A 22,478-nucleotide genomic window follows, 5' to 3' on the forward strand; every position below is an offset into this window, starting at 1 on the left:
TATGCTTTTCCATATTTGAAAAGCTGTGTGTACACATATAAATGTTTGACCTTTGCTGTATTTGTGTCTGGTCAGAAAGAGGCTTGCTGTGGAAAGTGTTTCATGCAGTATTTATCAAACTTTAAAAGTGAATTTGAATTTAAATGCATTTTTCTAAGATTAGTATTGTCATTTATCTAGCAAACTAATGAGTTAGATACAGTTAAGTAATGAGTTAAAGTCAACAGTGTTCTCAATAAAGGAAAGAACAGTGATTTGCCCTTTGAATCCACAATCCAGTCAGGGATTTAAAGCAGGGTAGCCTTGATTTTCATCACAATGTATCCCTGCAAATCCTGTTCTAAAGCAGTGTAAAAAGATTACATTTTCCCAAAGAAACAAAGTTCTAATTAGAAGTAGTGTGCTTTAAAAATTGTGAAAATCTCCAAAGTATAGAATTTTAGAGCAGGAGAGAACTATGAGTCTTAACCTTTAATTAATTGACCAGGAAACTAAAACCCCCGAGGGGGCAAGTGACCCACCTAAGGCCCCACAGCCCACAGAGCGAGTTAATAGGTGGTCTAGAGCCCTTTGGGTCCTAGTGTCTTGTTTTCCACCTCACCATGTTGTTTCCCTTTTTTTTTTTTTTTTTAAAGAAGGAGTTGGTTTTTTTTAATTTTTTTTTAACGTTTATTTATTTTTGAGACAGAGAGAGACAGAGCATGAACAGGGGAGGGTCAGAGAGAGGGAGACACAGAATCTGAAACAGGCTCCAGGCTCTGAGCTGTCAGCACAGAGCCCGACGCGGGGCTTGAACTCACGGACCGTGAGATCATGACCTGAGCCGAGGTCGGCCACTTAACCGACTGAGCCACCCAGGCGCCCCTCCCTTTTAAAAAACCCAGTAAAATGTGCAGAGAAATAATAGATATGTAGACCAAGCAAGGAACCCAATGTTCCACAATGTGTGTGCATAGCACATAAAAATATAATTCTATGGTATAAAATTTGGTATATGTTGAAAAATAAACTGCCCGTGTTAAATATTACTTACACACTTAAAATATATATAAATGTGATTTCTGTTTTGGAATTTATAACTACTTTTGAGGGTTATTAGAATGGCACGAATCTCTGTAATAAAGCAGTCCGGGCTATTTGAAAATATTCTATTATTTCGGTTCACTATGGCCTGTGTTTGTTCTAAAATGAAAGTAGATCTGGGTACTTTTTAGGCCTAGGAAAGGGAGCCTTACAAGACAGCCAGAGTAATTAAAGAAACCATATCCAGGAGGAGAGATGAAGGGCACAAGGGAGGGAGAGATTAGGTCTGAAAAGGACAAGGGCTATTTGGTACGAAGAGGATGGAGATCTGACTGGAAGCAGGAAAAACAGTTTGGAAACCAGTGCAAATGTCCAGGAGATTATAGACAGCGAGGCGTGAAGAACCCCACTGGAGTGGATATCCTGCCAAATCTAACAACATATGTGGATCACTGACTTCAAGATGTGCTTCACTTTTTTTTTTTGGTCAATAATTAGCAATTTTATTCCTAAGAGAATCATCTCTCCAGTCCCTATTGTGTCCAGCATCCACCAGCCTGTAAAGTCAAGATTAATCAGAGTCCTTAAAAGAGATCCACACTCTTCTCATGGCATAGTGTCACCTGTGGTGATTTTTCAGTGTCCTAGTCTCCATATACAATTGGACATATATATTAAAGATTGAGATTTAGAATAGATCAGTATAAAATAGCTGGCTGGGGGCGTCTGGATGGTTCAGTCAGTTAAGCATCTGACTTCGGCTCAGGTCATGATCTCACAGTTCATGAGTTTGAGCCCCACATTGGGCTCTGTGCTGACAGCTCAGAGCCCAGAGCCTGTGTCTCCCTCTCTCTCTGCCCCTGCCCTACTCATGCTCTGTCTCTCTCTCCGTCTCTCTGTCTCTCTCTCTCAAAAATAAACATTAAAAAAAAAAAGGCTGGTTGATATGTTTCATTTCGTGTGTGTGTGTGTGTGTGTGTGTGTGTGTGTGTGTCCTCCAAATCCTACTGATATATCAAAATAAATGTAAAATGAATACATCCATGACTGCACTGGAAAGTTGGCTGAGGCATCTTCACAGACCAGATTGGTGGAGAATAGCTGAAATATGCAGCACAGATCAGGTTTATGATAAAACCTAACAGAGCAGTGGAATTTTGGTCCCATGAAAGAAAGATGGGACCACCAAAGAAATTATTTTCTTTCTAACAATTCTAATATTATACACAGGGGAGACTTCATGTATAATTGTTGAGTAATCAAGTAAAGGACCAAGCACAGCTGTAGCAGTACTCTACTTTTCATAGTGGCTTTCACAGTCTGTCCCATCTGGTGGGCATTCTGACACATGAGAAACCAGAGTGAGCACTGGAGTCAGTGAAATAGTTTAATTTAGAAATAGTTTAGCCCGAGATTATTTATGGCTGCCATGAAGAAAGGGGTTCCTTGAATGTATTAGATGAGCTACTCACATACTCTAGAAAAATGCTTTCTTGGACATAGACAGTAAAGGAAAGCAACTGGAGCCTGGTATTCTGTCATTAGAAATGATTTCCACTGTTAGGTAAACAAACAATGTCAAAAATCAACAAACATGGGAATAAAACTACCACAAAAAGCATAAAAAGTATAAGTAGAAGAAGTAACCCCTGAAGAAAAATTGTTAATACAAACAACAGAAGACTTTAAAGTAACTATAATTAGTATCCCTCCAAGTTATTATAGAAGATATGACATCCAAAAATAAGAATTAGAGTTCTTGGAAATCAAATATTCATCCATTAGCAAATATCCATCCAGGATTCATCCATTAACAAACAAAATCTCACCTTGGTAGGTGGGCTGCATAGCAGAGAAGACAATGACTGACTATCAAATTAGTTAGGGGTATCATCAAGCTGACAATGTAAACAATTAAACAAGTAAAAAGTAATGAGAGAAGAGTTAATAAATTAATAAACATGGGGGGCGCCTGGGTGGCGCAGTCGGTTAAGCGTCCGACTTCAGCCAGGTCACGATCTCGCGGTCCGGGAGTTCGAGCCCCGCGTCAGGCTCTGGGCTGATGGCTCAGAGCCTGGAGCCTGTTTCCAATTCTGTGTCTCCCTCTCTCTCTGCCCCTTCCCCATTCATGCTCTGTCTCTCTCTGTCCCAAAAATAAATAAACGTTGAAAAAAAAATTAATAAACATGGAAGACAGATCCTGGAATACCAAAATCCTTCTATTAGAAATTTCAAAAAGAGAGGAGAGAGAGAATAGAGGATAGGAAATAATAAAAGAGGTTAGAGAAGAAAATTTTCATGAGTTGAATAAAGACATTAGTCATCAAGTGCCAAGATAAAAACAGAGAGGGAGAAAGAGAGAGAATGAGAGAGAGAGAGAGAGAGCCCTGTATTTAGACACATACAGCATTCAGGTGACATTTTTTCTTTTTTATTTCAGGTGACATTTCTAAAGTCCAAAGATAGTAAGAAAAGTCCAAGAGTTTCATCAAGGTAAAAATAGGAATCTATAAATAAGAATCAACTTTCATAAGCCATACAGAGAAAGACAGATACCATATGTTTTCACTCTTACGTGGATCCTGAGAAACTTAACAGAAACCCATGGGGGAGAGGGGAAGGAAAAAAAAAAGAGGTTAGAGTGGGAGAGAGCCAAAGCATAAGAGACTCTTAAAAACTGAGAACAAACTGAGGGTTGATGGGGGGGGGGGGGGGTGGGGGGTGGTGGTGGTGGTGGGAGGGAGGGAAGGGTAGGTGATGGGCATTGAAGAGGGCATCTTTTGGCATGAGCACTGGGTGTTGTATGGAAACCAATTTGACAATAAATTTCATATATTAAAAAAAAAGAATCAACTTTCACAAAAAGAATCTATTGTAGAATAATATCTTCACAATTCTGAGGATGAAAGATTTTGAACTCAAAATTCCATGCTCAACCCATGAGAGCAGAATACATTACAATTTCAAAAGTGCAAGGATTCAGAAAGGTAACCACTCTCAAAAGTTTCTGAAAGAATTGCTTGGAGATGTATTCCTCTGAGATAATGAAATAAATCAGGTAAAGAGGAAAACAGGAGAAAAAAAGTGGCAAACCAAGAAATGAGTAAACCAATTACTTGTTTATAATGTGGTTGTGGACAAAATGTATTGTCAATAAATTATTCAGAGGGAAGAGACACATAACATAAAAAATTAATAACGTGGAATTAGAATTTTGGATGATTTAGCAAAACATAAAAGGTGATAAAAGAAGAGGGGAAGGGAAAGTGCTAAAGGAACTGTTTCATTTCAAGAGTGGTGGCTATGGGCATTAAATCCCAACACCAATTAAAGAAACTTGAATATGTTTATTAATAAATTAATAGAAATGGATGCATAACTTTCAATCCAGTAAAGAGGAAGGAACAGACAAATACAGTCAGAGCTGAAAAGGAACAAAAAAAAAAAAAAAGGACAAGAAAACATTACACAGAAAACACAAAACAAAATGGCATGAATAAGACTAACCATCTGGGTGGTAACAATACATGTGGAAAGGTTAAACCCCAAGTCTCAGCTGTAAACAGTTTATGAGAAACATGCCCCAAACCAAATAGTCCAGAATGGATTAAGATTTAAATCTTGGAAAAAAGAACAAATTACTTCAAGTTAAAATCAGAATTTGGCAGCAACAATTTTGGAGGGCAAAAAGCATCTGAACAGACTCTTCCTGATGAATCTTCAAGAGGGAGTTGGCAAGTTGGGTGACGAGTGCTCCCAGAGGGGCAGGGAGACACATGGAAACAAAGGAGGGCATCTTGGCAATGATTTTTTTTTAATTCAACACCAAAAGCAAAGGCAACAAAAGCAAAAATAAGCAAGTGGGATTGCATCAAACTAAACTTCTCCACAGCAAAGAAAACCATGAGCAAAATGGAAAGACAGCCTACGAAATAGGAGAAAATATTTGGAAACCATGTATCTGATAAGAGGTTAGTATGCAAACTAACAAACTATACAAAAATTTCATTTAACTCAACAGTAAAAAACCAAATGACCCAATTAAAAAATGGGTAAAGGATCTGAATAGACATGCTTCCAAAGAAGACATACAGATGGCCAGCAGGTACATTAAAAGGTGCTCAACATCAGGGAAATGCAAATCAAAAGCACAGTGAGATATCACCTCACAGCTGTGTGAATGCCTGCCATAAGAAAGATGTGAAATAACAAATGTTGTCAAGGATGTAGAGAAAAGGAAAACCCTTTTCACTGTTGGTGGGAATTTAACCAATTTAACCCACCACTGTTGGTGGGTACAGCCACTATAAAAAAAGTTACGGAGGTTTTTCAAGAAATGAAAAATAGAACTCCATGTGATCCATCCACTTCTGGGTGTATGCAAAGGAAACGAAGTCATTTTCTCAAAGAAATATCTGCACTCCCATGTTCATTGCAGCATTATCCACAATAGCCAATGTATGAAAACAACCTGTGTCTGTTGATGGATGAGTGGATCAAGAAAATGTGATTACACACACACACACACACACACACACACACACACACACACAGAGGAATATAATTCAGCCTTAAATTCTGTCATTTACAACAACATAGATGAACGCAGAGGGCATTGTGCTAAGAAGAGAAACATCAGACAGAGAAAGACAAATACTGCATGGTTTCACTTACATGTGGACACTTAGAAAAGTGGTTGTTAGGGACTGATGGGGAGGGAAAATAGGGAGAGATTGGCAACAGGGTATAAGCTTTCAGTTATAAAATAAATAAGGTCTGGAGATCTTATGTAAAACATGGTGACTAGTTGATAACACTACATTGTATAATTAAAATTTGCTGACAGTAGAACTTAAATGTTCTGAAGAAGAAGGAGGAGGAGGAGGAAGAAGAGGAGGAGGAGGGAGAGGAGGGAGGAGGGGGCAGAGGGAAGAGGAGGAGGAAGAGAAAGAAAGGAAGAAAAAAAGCAGAATGGAAAGCCTTGAGAGTACTGTTGAAATGGATTAGACTGGCTGTGAGGACATAAAAACCCATTATCAGAGAATGTTCAGGACTTCTATTTTCTAGGAAAAGATAATGCATTTTAATGACTGCACTCTTGGCAACAGATAACAGTGTTTCTATTGTAAGTTATTTTGATATGGCCCTTAGAGCAAGTCACAACTCACAGTAGGTTCTAGTTTCACCATCAGAAAAACTATACAGTGTTATGAATAAGTCACGAATACCACCTGCCTTAAAGGTTACCACATTCAAGAGACTGTTTTTAACAAATACCACATTTGTTGGGGGGAAGGGGAGGGGCTTTAGTTAACAGGCATCTTGGAATCTTTGCCATAACAAGCGATCTGTGCCAGACCTGTTGGACCAGTGTGATTCCCCAGAGGGTTGTTGAGATTTGCTTATACACATTGCTACAAAGGCATAACACTCGGCACCAGTTTGCAAACTCAGGCAAAACCACCAAGGACACCAGTAGATTCAGGAGACCCAGGTCTGTGCACACAAACAGCTTGAATCAGCGACTGCCTTGAGTTCCTGGTGTGCATCCTTGGTCCTGCTTCCTGGGGGCATTAGTCCTGCAGCCCTAGCATGTCCTGGCTGTGATGTCAGACCTGGACCATATGACTCCATGAATGTCTGGAGAAGCCAAGGCAGGGACCTGAGGGGGTTCTGCTTTACTTAAACCCAACTCCCTCCAGTGGCAATCATGAATTTACTGTGGGCAAACCCACATTTACCAGTGTTCAGTTTCCCTGAGGACGGCACTGACCTTTCCAAAAAGCTCGTGCATTTGGGTACTGTATGTACATGCTAGCTGGATGTCAGTTCTAAGGTGTGATTTTGTCTTTATGGTATTTTAGATTGCTCTGGAGATGCGTTCCTAGTGGGAGCTATGTAGCCACATCTTCAAAGCAGGAGTGAAAATCAGAACAGAGCCTGTAACTGACACTATCAGAAAGAGCCACAGAAAGATTCGGTCCAGAACTTGGGCTACGAATTTCCAGTCTTGTACTACCTGCAAAAGAGAAAAATATGCCTTCCATTCAATATGCAGGGCAACTGTTCTGAATTCATTTCAAGGGATTGAAAAACAGTAATATTTGGATTTACAGCACTTCATTTTTCAAATTCACCTAACACATCCCCTGCAACGTAGGCTCAGATTCTCCCCCGTGACTTCCGTAATAATAGTGCCCAAAGGAAACAGCCTGTGAACATTTTCATCAACATAGAAGACGTAAAATAGAAACAACTGAATCATTTATGCATTTGTAGAACAATATTGATCCAAATGGGAAAGGACTGATTTTTCCACAAATAAAAAGCCAGTATCTCTTACTAGGATCTTCCTGACCTCATATATGAAATGAATCATAAGCTTATAAATTAAAAATTTTCATGGCCAAATATTATAAGCCTTCTTTTCTTCCACTCCACATGTGGGTATGGCTGCTATTATCTCTGGAATGCCAGAAAACTGCGTGGAGGAGAAGTGACCATGAGATGACAGGAATCTGCAAGGGAGAGGGAAGATCTAGTCCCTTTGGAGGAAGGGAAGTTGGGGGAGAGTGGGGAATAAGCCTATAAGAGCAAGGTCAAAGCAGCAACAAGTTGAGAGGCCAAGGAGGTCTGAAGGACAGGTGCCAGTTTTCCTCTTTCGAAGGAAAAGAACTGTCACATTTCTACTGTATGGGTTTTTTTTTTTGTTTTGTTTTGTTTTTTAATTTTTTTTTTTCAACGTTTATTTATTTTTGGGACAGAGAGAGACAGAGCATGAACAGGGGAGGGGCAGAGAGAGAGGGAGACACAGAATCGGAAACAGGCTCCAGGCTCTGAGCCATCAGCCCAGAGCCCGACGCGGGGCTCGAACTCACGGACCGTGAGATCGTGACCTGGCTGAAGTCGGCCGCTTAACCGACTGCACCACCCAGGCGCCCCATGTATGGGGTTTTTTGAAGATGGACTAGAACAGGACTTATAGAGAGGGGACATAGGTACTGATGTAGAACCAGAATGCATTCTGCACACATAGAGGTTTAGGAATAAAACCTTGGGGAAAAACACAAAAAAGATGTGTTTAAAGTGTCGATCTTAAGTGGTGGGATTATTAATTATTTTAAATCTGTTTATATTTTTTGTATTTTCCAAATTCTGTACCCTGATCATGTGTTACTTTTATCATTTTTAAAAAAAGCTAGTTGAGTCTTTGAATTCAAATTTTTAAAAGATAGAGAAACAACAACGAACAACCCGTAAGAATAGCAAAAGAGGCACCTGGGTGGCTAGTCGGTTAAGCCTCCAACTCTTGATTTTGGCTCAGGTCATGATCTCATGGTTGTGAGACTGAGCCCTACATCCGTCTCTACTCTGAGCATGGAGCCTACTTAAGCTTCTCTCTCTCCCTCTACCCCTCCCCTGTTTGTGCTCACTTGCAAGCATGTGCTCTCTCTCTCTCTCTCTTAAAAAAAAAAAAAAAAAAAAAATGGAATAGCTGAAATGTTAGTTCTATAGCAATGGGTGAAAAACACAACAAATAGTAAGAGAATATGCTAGGTAGTATCTAGATAAAGTATAGATACATGTTTCCTTAAAAAATGTCTTCCATAATTTTGTTTATGGGATCAGGCTCTTAGCACTAATTTGCACTTATTTTAGAGTAAAATAATTGAACCCTACAAATTGTCTTAAAATTTGTTTTAAGCATCAGGTAAGATCTGAATCCAGAACTGTTTTGAGTATGAAATCCACACTCGTGCCACACTTTTTTTTTAATGTTAGCCAAATACCCACACCCTTTTCCCTCACCAAAATATCTGTTGGAACACTGTATATTTACATTAATCCCGAAGTCTAATTCTGTTCTTTTATTTCCAAATACTATGGCTAGAAATAACCACCATTGAACTAAAAACAAGAGGTAAATTACCAGAGACCAGGATAACCAATTTAAAATGTAAAATTAGGGGCGCCTGGGTGGCGCAGTCGGTTAAGCGTCCGACTTCAGCCAGGTCACGATCTCGCGGTCCGTGAGTTCGAGCCCCGCGTCAGGCTCTGGGCTGATGGCTCGGAGCCTGGACCCTGTTTCCGATTCTGTGTCTCCCTCTCTCTCTGCCCCTTCCCCGTTCATGCTCTGTCTCTCTCTGTCCCAAAAAAATAAATAAACGTTGAAAAAAATTAAAAATAAAATAAAATAAAATGTAAAATTAAATTATTTTAAATAGGGGCGCCTGGGTGGCTCTGTCGGTTGAACGTCCGACTTCGGCTCAGGTCATGATCTCACAGTTCATGAGTTCAGGCCCCGAGATGGGCTCCTTGATATCACCACAGAGCCTGCTTCAGATCCTTTGTCCCCCTCTCTCTACCCCTCCCCTGCTCACTCTCTCTCTCTCAAAAATAAACATAAAACATTATTTTAAATAGAGTCAAGTCTAATTATAAGGGATGGTGCTTAATCTATACTTGCTTCTTTTTTGCCCATTCTGTTTCTGTGAACTGCTTCCTAAAGATCCATACTAAAATTTTTATTCATGTCAGGGCTTGTTTTACATTTTACACGTGAAATGCAGATAGCTAATAATGCCACATTTTAAAAATGACAGTATTTTATTGTAAATAGATGTGAGAATATTGGTTCTTGCACATTTCAATGGCAGCAGTGTAATGAATACCAGCGTACTCACCTGGTTGATAAAATGCTCTTTCTTCACATGCCTTGAAATGTATCTAATGGAATTAGCAGCCTTTTCCAAGAAAGCAACAAGAACTTTTTCTCCATCACTAATCTGTCTTTGTTTCCTTTTTTCTAGAACTTTACCTTTCACCACTGGTTGGCTCTCATCTTTGTCTGGGAAAGAGTAGCGATCCATGTGGTCCTTCATACAAAGCAATTTAGGAAGTTTTTGTAGAAAGAGTCTCTTAACCCAGGGGGCCATGGGATGGTAAGTCGAAGAAGATCTGTGGTGAACATTAATCACGAAAACAGTAACAATAATCGACAGGGTAACGAAAATCATTATGAACAGCAGGTACTCCCCAATGAGAGGAATGACTTTTGAGGAAGATGGGATTATTTCCTCAATTACTAGAAGAAAAACTGTCAGGGAAACCAGAACAGAGGTTGATAGCGAAAGCTTTTCTCCTTCATCAGAAGGCAAATAGAACACAAGCACTGTCAGAAAAGACAGCCCCAGGCAGGGGATTATCAGGAAGAGGGTGTAGAACAGGGGTAGGCGGCGCAGAACAAAGGAGTAAGTGATGAACGGATAGGAGTAGGTGCCATCTCTCCTGTTGCCCTTCATCCCTTTGGCATTGAGTATTTCCCATTCTCCATTATCGAAGAAGTCTTTTCTGTCAACATTTTCATTTATCAAAACGAGATCAACCATGGTACCATCGTAAGTCCAGGATCCAAACTTCATGGAGCAGTTCTGCCGGTCGAATGGAAAAAACGTGACGTCCATGGTGCATGAACTTTTGTAACTGGCTGGAGGGGTCCAAATGACGGTGCCATTAGATCTCACTATGACTTTGGTCATGAGGGAGCCTTCGAAACGTCCATCTGCACTGTGGTAAAAGCAGTTGGACACTAATGAGTTGGGGTTTTGCCCACCCCTCTACTATTTGTATTTATTACTTTACTACTACTACGGTGTCAAACAATATTTCAAAAAGAATCAGTTCTCTTCTTACTTAAATCTGTACATTTCTCTTAATCATTTTGCCAGAATCAGGCTTTGCCATCTCTAGTCCTAATCTGACCAGTGTATGTTTCTTCTGGGATACTTACTTTTCAAAGAGAACTATGTCAGGAAGCCAGAGAGATTCTGATGGAACTTTAATTGAACGAATTCCACCATATTCATCAGGGTTCCAACGTAACTTGTGGTCTGTCCACTCCTGCATTAAATTAGCATACCGAAATTTTAGTCTGAAAATTCAGTGTATTAGACTTTGGAATCTTCAAGTTTATGTGAATTTACTAATCCAGTGCTTTATTTAAAACAGGGAAATTCATCCATTTTAGATCTTACGACCTTATCTGTAGCTCAAGATACAGGTTGAGCCCAACTGGCCTCTGATCTTGCCCAGGCCCACACAGCCCTCCTACCTGGGATTTCCCAAATTGCCATATCTACTTCCCAATGGAGAGTCTGAGCAACAAACACCATTGATTGGTGATCTATTTTTTCAGCCTATTTTCTCTTAAGAAACAAAAGAAAAGCAATGATAGATCTAACTCAGTCTATTCTAGAAGAGTTGGCCCAGGAATATTTTAATCTCATGAAAATGGATACAAACAATTTTTAATATCGCTTGAGTCTTGGACAAACATCCACCCAGTATGTTAATATGAAACATCCAGTATCCACTGATTAGTCTTGATAACATAACTGTATCCCAATGAAAATATATTTTCCAAGAATTTCCTTTTAAGTTCTAATCTGAATTTATTTTGTGACCACTCAATTACAGTTTTAAATTATATTCCTAATACTGTTAGCCTCCAGATACTTACATATTTTTCCTCACATACTTACATATTTTTCCTCATAATACAATGAAATCATTTAGCATGCTTTACAGGAGCTAATGGACCCAGATTAACAAACCTGACCATTAATTGATTGGCTTATGAAGGTCAAGAGGATGATGTATGGATGATCCAATTACAGCAGAAGTGGACTTTCTTAAAAAGATTTTGGATCCAGAATCTTATGAAATCTGACCTGAAAATTAAATTCTTCTATCCCATTGTCCCTCATGTAGACAGTTGAGTAATGATGTAGGATAATATGAAACGACATTTCAGAAAGTTTCAAGGGTGTGCCTGCCCAATGTGAGGCTTCCTGGAGCCCAGTGATGCCAATGTTGTCATTAAAAAATCAGGAGACAGCAGATGGGCAACTTCACTAGATGGTAACATATTGAAATATGCATGATGCCTGAAAAAGTATGAGACTGTACACTCCAGGTGAGACATTGTCTACCTGAGACAATATTTGTGAGGCTTGATCCTTGGAAAACAAATTTAAAAGGATATGGCTCATTAAAAAGCTACAAGCTAAAGGATAAAAGATTGCGTGACTATTTATGGAAACCCATGTATATGAAGATTGACAGTTTAAGAGCCCAAACTAATAAAGTATTTACCATGTTTACTTGGTACTCACAGGCTTCTCTCTTTTTACTCTTCCTCTGCCCATTTTGAAAAGCAAGTGCATTTTCCTTCCTATGAATAATTTGTCTCCTGCTAAGGAGACTTGTACCACCAGCAGCAGGTCTGAATCTCAGAAATGTTCAAGGGAACCCAGAGTAGCATTTTTTGTTTCCCTCTCACTTGGCTTACTTCTCAAAAATTTACGTACAATAAAATTCACCCTTTTTGTGTATGGTGTTCTATGCAAACAGTTGTATAATCACTGATGCCATCAAGACACAAGAACGGCTCTGTTGCCCAAAAAGTGTTCCTCGTGTTGCTCCTTTGTAATCCACTCTCCCATTCCCAACCCCTGGAAACCACAGATCTAGTTTCTGATCCTATAATGTTGCCTGTGGTCATATAAATGAAATCATACAGGAGAGAGCCTTTCAATACAGATTGCTTTTATTGACCATAATGTATTTGGGATTCTTCTATGTTATATTAGTGCTTTGTTCATTTTTTGTGTGTGTGATTTGTTCATTTTTATTAGTGAGTAGTATTCCCTTGTATGAAAATACCACAATTTATTATCCTTCTCCAGGAAGGGTATTTGGATTCTTCCAGTTTTTTAAAAAAAATTTTTTTAATGTTTATTTATTTTTGAGAGAGACAGAGACAAAGGGTGAGTGGGGGAGGGGCAGAGGGCGAGAGGGAGACACAGAATCTGAAGCAGGCTCCAGACTCTGAGATGTCAGCACAGAGCCTGACATGGGGCTTGAACTCACAAACTGTGAGATCATGACCTGAGCCAAAGTTGTGTGCTTAACCGATTGAGCCACTCAGGAGCCCCTGGATTCTTCCAGTTTTTAATGATTACAAATGAAGTCCCTATAAATATTTTGTGCAGTTTTTTGAGTGAAAAACATTCTTTCTTTCTCTTGGGCAAATACCCAGGAGTGGGATGGTTGGGCCATATAATAAGAGTATCCATTTTTAAAAATATTTATTTATTTTTGAGAGAGAGAGAGTGGGAGAGGGTCAAAGAGAGACGGGGATAGAGGCTCAGAAGCGAGCTATGCCCTGACAGCAGAGAGCCTGATGCAGGGCTCAAAACCATTAGCTATGAGATGGTGACCTGAGCCAAAGTTGTATGCTTAACGGACTGAGCCACCCAGGTGTCCTAGTAAGTGTATGTTTAACTTTATATGAAACTGCCAAACTGTGTTTCACAGTGACTGTATCATTTAACATTCCCACTAGCAATGTATGAGAGTTCTAGTTCTTTAGTCTTCTCCAGTACTTGGTATTGCCTCAGTTTTTATTTTGATTATAATAGTTATGAAATGGTATCTCATTATGGTTCTTAATATGCATTTTCCTAATGACTAATGATGTTGAACATCTCTTCGTGTGCTTATTTGTCACCCATATATCTTATTTGGTGAAGTGGCTGTTAAATCTTTGGCATATTTTTTAATCAAGCTGTTTGTTTTCTTATTACTGAGTTTTTAGACTTCTTTTATATATTCTGGATAAGAGCCCTTCATCAAATATTTGATTTGCAAATATTTTCCCACAGTCTGTGGTTTCTTAATTCTCTAAACAGTGTCTTTCATAAGATAGATGTTCTATACTTTGATGAAGCTTATTTTACCAATTTTATTTTTTAGGAATTATGTCATAAATAAGAAATATTTGCCTAACTCAAGGTCACAAAGATTTCTCCTATATTTTCTTCTAGAAATTTTGCAGTTTTTTGGGTTTTACATTTAGATCTAAATCCTTATTTGGGGTTAATTTTTTTTATTGTGATGTGAATATAGAATGAGGTTTTTGAGTTTTTTCACATATGGATGTCCAATTGCTTCTGCACCTTTTGTTGAAAAGATTAAACATTCTCTATTGAATTACCTTTGCACATTTGTCAAAAATCAATTAACTGTATATGTGCGTGGGTCTATTTATGAGTTCTTTGTTCCATTTCATTAATCTGTGTCTCTCCTTTCCCTGGTACTACACTCTCTTAATCTCCATTGCTTTCTAGTAAGTTTTGAAATCATATAATGTGAGTCCTCCAACTGTATTCTCCTTTTTCAAAATTGTTTTGGCTATTCGAATTCCTTTGCTTTTCCATATAAATCTTTAAATCAGGGGCACCTGAATGGCTGGCTCAGTCACTTAAGCAACCGACTCAGGTCAGGTCATAATCTCACAGTTCGTGAGTTCAAGCCCTGCATTGGACTCTCTGCTGTTAGCACGGAGCCCACTTCAGATCCTCTGCCCCCCTCTCTTTCTGCCTCTCCTCCACTCATCCTCTCTCTCTCTTTCTTTCTCTCAAAATAAATAAATAAACTTAAAAAAATTTAAATCAGTTTGTTGCTATCAACAAGAAAAATCCTTCTGAAATTTTAATTATGATTGACTTGAATCTATAGATTGATTGGGGGAGAACAGACATCATAATATGAGTTTTCTGATCCAGGAATATCATTTCTCTCTCCATTTATTTGAGTCTTCTTTGACGTTTTTAAATCAGTGTTTTGTAGTTTCAATTTACAGACCCCATACATATTTAGACTTATACCTAAGTATTTCATTTTTTTGGTTGGTTTTTTTGTTTTCTGTTTTTTAAGAGAGATATATAGCTGATAGCTATAAAGCTTATTGACTCTGTACTCAGGCTAAAACTAGCTTTATTCCATCTTTTCCTCTGGTAAAAAAAGAAAATGAAGACAATAAAAACAGAAAAGTTGGCCTTACTGGTAAAATATCTGACAAAAGGTGGAGGAATTATACAAATAAGCATGTTACACAGTGTTCAAGTTCGGTGACAAACGGGGAGAGAAATTATGGAATGAAGATGAACTGTAATAACAGAAGCCTTTGGCTGACTTCTACTTATGCAAGGCTTTGTTCAAGGAGGAAGTGGCATGTCAAGAGATCTTCACAGAAAGAGGAGAACAATGAACTAAGAAATAAAGTTGATATGTATTGCCTGCTGCCTCCAATTCACCTGCCCTTCTCCCGGTAAGAGCACCCCCCATTTCCTCATGGAGAACCACCTCACTGCACTGTCACCCACCAGCTGGGGGTGGATCTGACTCTTCTTTCTGGCCCAGAAATGGGGCTGTACCTCACACCTGCCCACTGTGATCAGGGACAGCAGGTAACCAAGTTGGAAACAATGACATACCATGCATCCTCTGGAACCACTGGAAAAGAGGCTGGCCTTTCTCTTTCTTGAAAGAGAACTTGAACTTGAACACAGGAAGCACTTTGAGGCTGGAGCTCGTATGGCCACCTTGCTGCCATTAGAGGAGGGCTGAGATGAGAATGGGGTCAACCTAGAGGACGAGGAGCCCAGAGACACACAGAGGGAACGCTGGGCCCCAGGAATATTGCTTGAGTCCCTGGATCAAGCTGCATGTAAAGCTAGGCTTGTCCCTGGACTTTCCAGGTTGTGAAAGCCAATACGTTCTATTTTTGCTTATGCCAGTTTGGGTTGCGTTCTCTGTCACTTGCAACTAAAAGGTTCTCAGGTGATCCCTGGAGAATCTGAGCAGGTCTCAGGCAGGCAGTGAGTCCCAGGGACAGACACAAAGAGACAGATTGGCTGGGACTATGCTTTTACATGCTAGCTCCGTCTTGAGTGGACGATGTTGGTGAGCTCAGCCACCAAGTCCAATCTCACTCTTCCTCCATTTGGAGCATAAAGATTGCTGGGAACAAACTTGCCTGCTTCTTGGATCCAGGTTCCTCTCTCCTCCAGGCACAGCTGTCTTTTCTTATGCCCGCTTCCACTTTGCAGAGAAGGTGGATAGCTACAATTCTGGGGCCCCTGCCTTCATGCAAACCCCACCAAACAAATAAGTGGTTTTACAAACCATTCTAAGGGAACTGGGGCATGCCCTAGGGTGAGGGACTTTTCAGTCGGAAGGGTTTGTGTTGCTTAACTGGACCTCCAACCGCAAGATAAACATCTGTGGCCAGAGATAACAGAGTGGTAGTGGTTCATTGGGCTCACAGTTTGCGGGGAATTAATGCATTCCACAAGTACCCAAGGCTGAACACACCACTGCCATGTGCTCCCGGCCTGGGGCTGCCTCACACAAGAAGGCACTGCCATTTGGGTATAATGATAGCGAACCACAGGATGGACAGGGGAGGTAGTTCTGAGCAGACCACCTTTAAAGCTGAGACCGAAAGGGAGGGAGCAGCCGTGAGTGGTGGTGTGGGTTAGGGAGAAGTAGGAGGGCATGGGCTCCCACCTGGGGTAGGGGTGAACGAACAATGAGTAAGGGATGCGTTGAATCCTCGGGGAGCACATAAAGCGATCTACAGTGATTTAGGTTTTGTTTCTGACCAGTAAGGAGAAAGGGACTAGCTGGGACTCCTGGTGAATGCTGCTTACCTTGGAGTATCAGGAAGAGAAAGAGCACTGGACTAGAGTCAGAAGCCCTGAATCCTCCACTTGCACTGTCCTGTACTGGTTGTACCCCTTACGGGGTGTCCTTCTGTAACCAGACCTGGAGAATCAGAATGTTCTCCCTGACACATCCATCTGGAGAGGTTCCCTGGATTTCTACCAAGATGTGTGTCCATCACGATGCTGACAGTGCCCCATGCCCCAGGAAGAAGAAGACATGTGCTGAGTCAGCAGTGTCAGGGTGAGGATTCAGAGCCCCCTACCCCCCCCCCCCCCTGTCCTCTATCTTGCTAGAGAGGTCTGAGGCTTTCTGGTCACTTCCTGCTCTGTCTGAAATCCTGGGGGCAACTGGAGACTAATCTCCTGTCTCTCCCTTCTTATAGTAAGGGCTTAGAAATAATATCCTATGTTCATATAGCACGACCTGGCCAAGATTCTCAAAGCCCTTTACAAACATCAGCTCTACCTTGAAGTAGTCAGTTCCCAGGCTGAGAGCTATGTCATTGCAGAAAACGGGAGAGCACGGGGTATGTCAGGGCCAAATATCAAAGTTAATCTGTGACTAAGAAAAAAATGGAGAAAAACTTTCTTAATTCTGAACAGTGCAATTTCAAATCCATATCATGTACATTCCCTTGTGCTTTCTTACATACATTATCTGAAATAGCAGTCATAAATATCTAGCTAGTATCCAGCACCAAATTTCATTTAAATGTAAGTCGAAGACATTTTTTTTAATGTTTATTTATTTTTGAGAGAGAGAGAGAGAGAGCAGGGGAGGCACAGAGAGAGAGGGAGACACAGAATCCTAAGCAGGGTCCAGGCTCTGAGCTGTCAGCACAGAGCCCAACACGGGGCTTAAACTCACAGACCACAAGATTGTGACCTGAGCTGAAGTTGGACACTTAACTGACTGACACACCCAGGTGCTCCTAAAGACTTTTTTACTACAGAAATAATCTCCTAGTTATTCTTAGTTTAATACTAAGACCAGGAGGTAGTAAGGAACAAATAATGCCTTGATTTGTAGCCCCTGAGGCATCCCTGGGATCTTCAATTATCTTAAAGTCAGGTGTGAAATTCTTTTTTTTTTTTAATTTATTTATTTGTTTTGAGAGAAAGAGAGAGACAGACAGCATGAGTGGAGGAGGGGGAGAGAGAGAGAGAGAGAGAGAGAGACAGAGAGAGAGAGAGAAACCCAAGCAGGCACTGTCAGCGCAGAGCTTGACATGGGGCTTGAACTCACAAACTGTGAGATCATGACCTGAGCCAAAATCAAGAGTCAGATTCTCAACCGACTGAGCCACCCAGGTGTGAAATTCTTAAAACCAAGCTAATGTTGATTCATTTATCCTTAAAGATAACAACATGACACAATATGTGTCCCACATTCCCATTATATCCATGAGGTGTTAAGGCTAAGAAACAGGATTTGTCATTAAGGATGAAAAAGCCTACAAAGGTGGCAGCAAGAAATGAAATTTACTGAGTCCCTACTACACGCCAGAGAAGGTACCAGTCACATTCACACATATGATCTCATTTAACCTCTTAACAACCCAGGAACTAGGCATTGCCTCTATTTTACAGATGAAGAGATTGAGGGTCAGAGAGACAAAATGACTTGCCCAAGTTTACAGAGCAGGATTTCTGATTCCTAACTCCTAATTCCTGCTCAGTTCTTCCTCAGGGTCCACTTGACCAAGAAGACCAAGCTTGCCTCCTTTGCTAAGGCCAGAGTGAGGCTGTAGAGAAAAAAGGAAAAGAAGATGCTGAGGAAAGAAGGTCAGAGATAAATCCACAGACTTGAAAACATGCCATTGCAAGTTGTGGAAAATGATCAGACTTTGGGAAGATCTCCCTGACCTTTACAGCAAGGCTGTCCCTTCGATAGCAGGTTGGTTTCTGATTTCTTCTCAAAGACTAGCTCCAGGGATCTATCCCATAAAGCCTTCATGTGTTTGCTAAACTTTTTGTTGATCTAAAACAGGAATCAGCTGTTGGAGAAACAAGGCTAGTTTGAGATGTTGGCCTTGGCAGACATTCAGGTGGTTTTATTTTCCTCGGGAAGACAAGGGGGGTAGAACAGAAAACTCTTCTCAGCTACTCAGAATCTTACTGTCCTATTGGTGCGTACGCCCAACAGTGACTAGCCCAGCATGTTACACTGTGCCCAGTGCATAGTAGGTGCTCAGTAAATGCTTCTTGGGTGAGTGAATTTGACATCTGTTGTCATAGTAATTATTCACATGATAATATTTAGGCCAAGGGCTCAACTCTTTATCAGTAAAGAAAGGGTGGTTTCATTTTTCCATTACCTTTAAGGTGCTTGCAGTGCAGTTTTCCTAAACTTGGCACTAAGTACTTTCTTGTGTAGTCTTAGTGAGTTGGTGTTAATAATCTATTTATGATTTATAGGGTTTTGATTACTCTCTGGAAGTAGGAAGGAGGGAGACAAATGAGTTTCCAAAATAAAATCAATAAAATAAAAATAGCTCCCCATAGAGGACTTTCTCAGGATGTCGCTAAATTTGTGCTTGACAAAGGTCTTTGGTTGAGAGGATGGAGGAAAAATGTCTAAATATACCAGAGGAAAGTAACGGAAATAGCGGACAAGACAGAAGAACTGCATTTAAAAAAAAACAAAAACAAAAGAACAAGCATTTCAGTTGTGGAAGCTGCCCTGAGATGTGATTTTCTCCTAAGTAGGTAGAATTTTATTCTCTCTGTGATATGAATCAGGGAGCATCTTTCCGTGTCTGAGAGGGACAGGAGAAAAGGAGAGGCTTTTATCACTTTTGTCTTTATTTTGAGCGAGGTATACGGGGGTGACTGGAGAGAGTTTCCTGTCAGTTTGCTCTGGTGTGAGATTGGGGTAGTTCTGTGCTTGGGAAAAGCTCATGACTTCTGCACCTTTCTGGCTTGCAGAACTTCTATAGCTCCTGTAAGACCTAACTTAAATATCTCCTCCCTTGGAAGCTCTCCCTGATTTTCTCCCTGTCTCACTGTCATTTGTGTAATGACACAGTATTTATGTAGATTTTCCTTATGGTGTTTATCATATTACAGTCATTATTTTTTACACAACTAACACTATGTCCTCTCCTTGAAGGCAGGGCTGTATTTTACTCTTCTTCTTCCCCGGGATCTAGCAGCGTTGCTGACATCTGGCAGGCTCTCAATAGACCCTGTGGAATGAATGGCAGATCGAGTGAATCCTTACTTCATTTTCTCCTAAATGCCCTTCTAGACCATCAGATGTCCCAGCGGTTGAGACATGGAAAGCCAAGGACTAGGAACTAGTCTCCACAGGAGCAGCGCTAAGAGAAGAACTGGACATCTTCCATCAGCTCCCTCGTCTGAGGCAAGGGAGGATTTCTCCACGTTAGCCAGACTTCACTTAACAATGCCTAACCTTAGCCAAGTCAGTTCAATTCATCCTAGAACCTACCTCATAGGCGGCTGTGAGAATTACAGGAGTTCATTCCTATGACAACCCAAGCAGAACAACCCAGCACTTAGGAAGTGCTCAATAAATCTTAGGTATGATTATTAGCTACTCTGAAACTGAGATCTGTGTGTAACACCAATAGTAGCTTTTTTTTTAACATCATTTTTATCTTGTTTTTACCATCTCTTTTCTTTTATCCTTTATCTTTCTTTTACCTTTTTAGTTTTAAAGAGCTAGGGGAGCCTGGTTGGCTCAGTCGGTGGAGTGTACAACTCTTGATCTCAAGTTGTGGGTTCGAGCCCCATGTTGGGTGTACAGATCACTTAAAAATAAAATCTTAAAAAAAAAGTGGGGTGCCAGCGTGGCTTAGTTGGTTAAGCATCCAACTATTGATTTCCGCTCAGGTCATCAGACAGGTTTGTGATTTTGGGCCCTGTGTCGGGCTCCTTGTCAGGCTCTGTGCTGACAGAGCAGAGCCTGCTTAGGATTCTCTCTCTCCCTCTCTCTCTGCCCCTCCCCTACTCACACATGTGCACTCATGCTCTCCCTCTTTCTCTCTCTCAAAATAAATAAACTGTAATAAATAAATAAGAATTTAAAAATTAAAAAATAAAAATGTAGATCACAGCCTGATGGAGTTAAGTGCCTCCTATTCCATGCAGCCTCCCTGCCTGCCACCATGCTGTAGAGTTCATCTTTCCTTTTTGCTCCCATAGTGTTTGTGCCATACGTGGCATATACATGACATTGCACTCCCAATCCAATCTGTGCGAGCAGGATAGCTATGATAATATTCTCTGTGGTTCAATGAAATGCACAGAGGTTTCTCATACTTTGGCTTTTCCCATGATTCAGAAGCAGGGATTAATGTTTAGTGCAGAGGCTGGATACAGCAGAGAAGACCACAACCGGGGAACCGAGATTCCAGCCAGATCAATCACTAGAACCTTCTGTCTCTGTAGGCAGGGGTAATGTGATACCTGCCTTGCTAATTCCGAGTGGTTGAGAAATGTAAATGAGAGAAGAGAGATGACAACCTTTTGCAAATCAAATGCAATAAAAGTCCATTATTCTCTGGCTAAAATTAAATAGACAAGAAATAGCAAGTACTGGTGAGGATGTGGAAAAAAGGGAACCCTCATGCACTGTTGGTAGAAATGTAAACTAGTGCAGCCACTGTGGAAAACAGTGTGGAGGTTCCTCAAAAAATTAAAAATAGAAGTATCGGATGATCAGGTATTTACCCAAAGAAAATGAAAACACTAATTTAAAAAGATATATGCACCCCTATGTTTATTGCAACATTATTTACAATGGCCAAGATATGGAAACCCAAAGGTCAATCAATAAATGAATAGATAAAGAAGGTGTGGTATATATACACAATGGAATATTACTCGGCCATAAAAAAGAATGAGGTCTTGCTACATGGTGGACTTGAGAGTATAATGCTAAGTGAAATAAATCAGATGGAGAGAGACAAATACCATGTGATTTCACTTATATGTGGAATCTAAAAAACGAACAAACAAAAAAGCTGAAACAGATCCAGATCCAGAGAACAAAGTGATGGTTGCCTGAGGGGAGGGGGGTGGGGGGGGGGGTTAGGCAAAAAGGGTGAAGCAGTGTAGGAGATACAGACTTCCAGTTATGGAATGAATAAGTCACGGGGATAAAAAGTACAGCATGGGGAATATGGTCAATGGTACTGTAATAGCTTTGCATGGTGACAGACGGTAGCTGCATTTGTGAACATAGCATAAGGTATAGGCTTGTCGAATTATGATGCTGTACACCTGAAACTAATGTGACACTGTGTGCCACTATACTTTATTGAGAAAAAGTCTAGTATTATTGCGACTTCTAAAAAATGGAACCTAAGTCAGCAGGCTGGCTTTTGTGAGTGTCAGCTTGCCCCACTCCTACGATTTCTCTTGCTCTGTTTTGGGTATTGGAGATTTTTAGGTTTTGACTCTGTGTTGACCTGGAGGCATTCACCAGGCCACGATGATGCTGGTGGCCTAACTTTGCTGGAAGTCATTTCCAAAGTCGTGGCTAAGGTCAGAGGAGCTGTGACTTCTTGTTGTCTCTCACTGAAATGAACTCATGTTTTCAAAACCTCAAGAAAAGTGAAAAGTACTAATATTAAAGGCCAAGAGCCCCTGGACCACTGTTTTATGTGAAAGATTAATAAAAGTTTAATCTCAAGGAGCAGTTGGAGAAGGGCATGTGTGTGAAGCAGTGAAAGGTTTTTTTGTTTTATTTCTGTTAACTTCTTAAACCTATCTGCACTTTAAAAGTTTTTATTCTCTCCCCCACAAGCCCGAATACAACACTTCTTACTGATTTTTATTAATTCAAAATACCTGTGAATTCCACAGCCTGTAACTTGCAAACGTGGAATACATCGCTGAGGAAAGAGACGGGTACAT

The 22,478-nt window shown here is 40.4% G+C and overlaps 1 protein-coding gene across 5 annotated transcripts in view; it reads right to left on the reverse strand.

The window, feature by feature from the left end:
* Positions 1 to 5,320: 5,320 nt before the first annotated feature.
* Positions 5,321 to 22,478, reverse strand: part of CHRNB3 (cholinergic receptor nicotinic beta 3 subunit) — a 34,410-nt gene continuing 17,252 nt past the window's right edge. For 2 of the 5 annotated variants that reach the window (XM_025921495.2, XM_086703583.1), the window contains exons 4-6: positions 10,814 to 10,923; positions 9,708 to 10,590; positions 5,321 to 7,042 (exon numbers count right to left, since the gene is read on the reverse strand). In XM_025921495.2, coding sequence (XP_025777280.2) covers positions 6,908 to 7,042; positions 9,708 to 10,590; positions 10,814 to 10,923 — 1,128 coding nt within the window. In that variant the 3' untranslated portion in view covers positions 5,321 to 6,907. Of the gene's footprint in view, positions 7,043 to 9,447; positions 10,591 to 10,813; positions 10,924 to 22,478 lie in introns of those variants that run through there. The other 3 variants (XM_086703585.1, XM_086703582.1, XM_086703584.1) reach the window with 2 other exon arrangements.

The sequence above is a fragment of the Puma concolor genome, chromosome B1, assembly GCF_028749965.1.
Source record: "Puma concolor isolate L17-30 chromosome B1, mPumCon1.1.hap2, whole genome shotgun sequence".
Classification (NCBI taxonomy): Eukaryota; Metazoa; Chordata; class Mammalia; order Carnivora; family Felidae; genus Puma; species Puma concolor.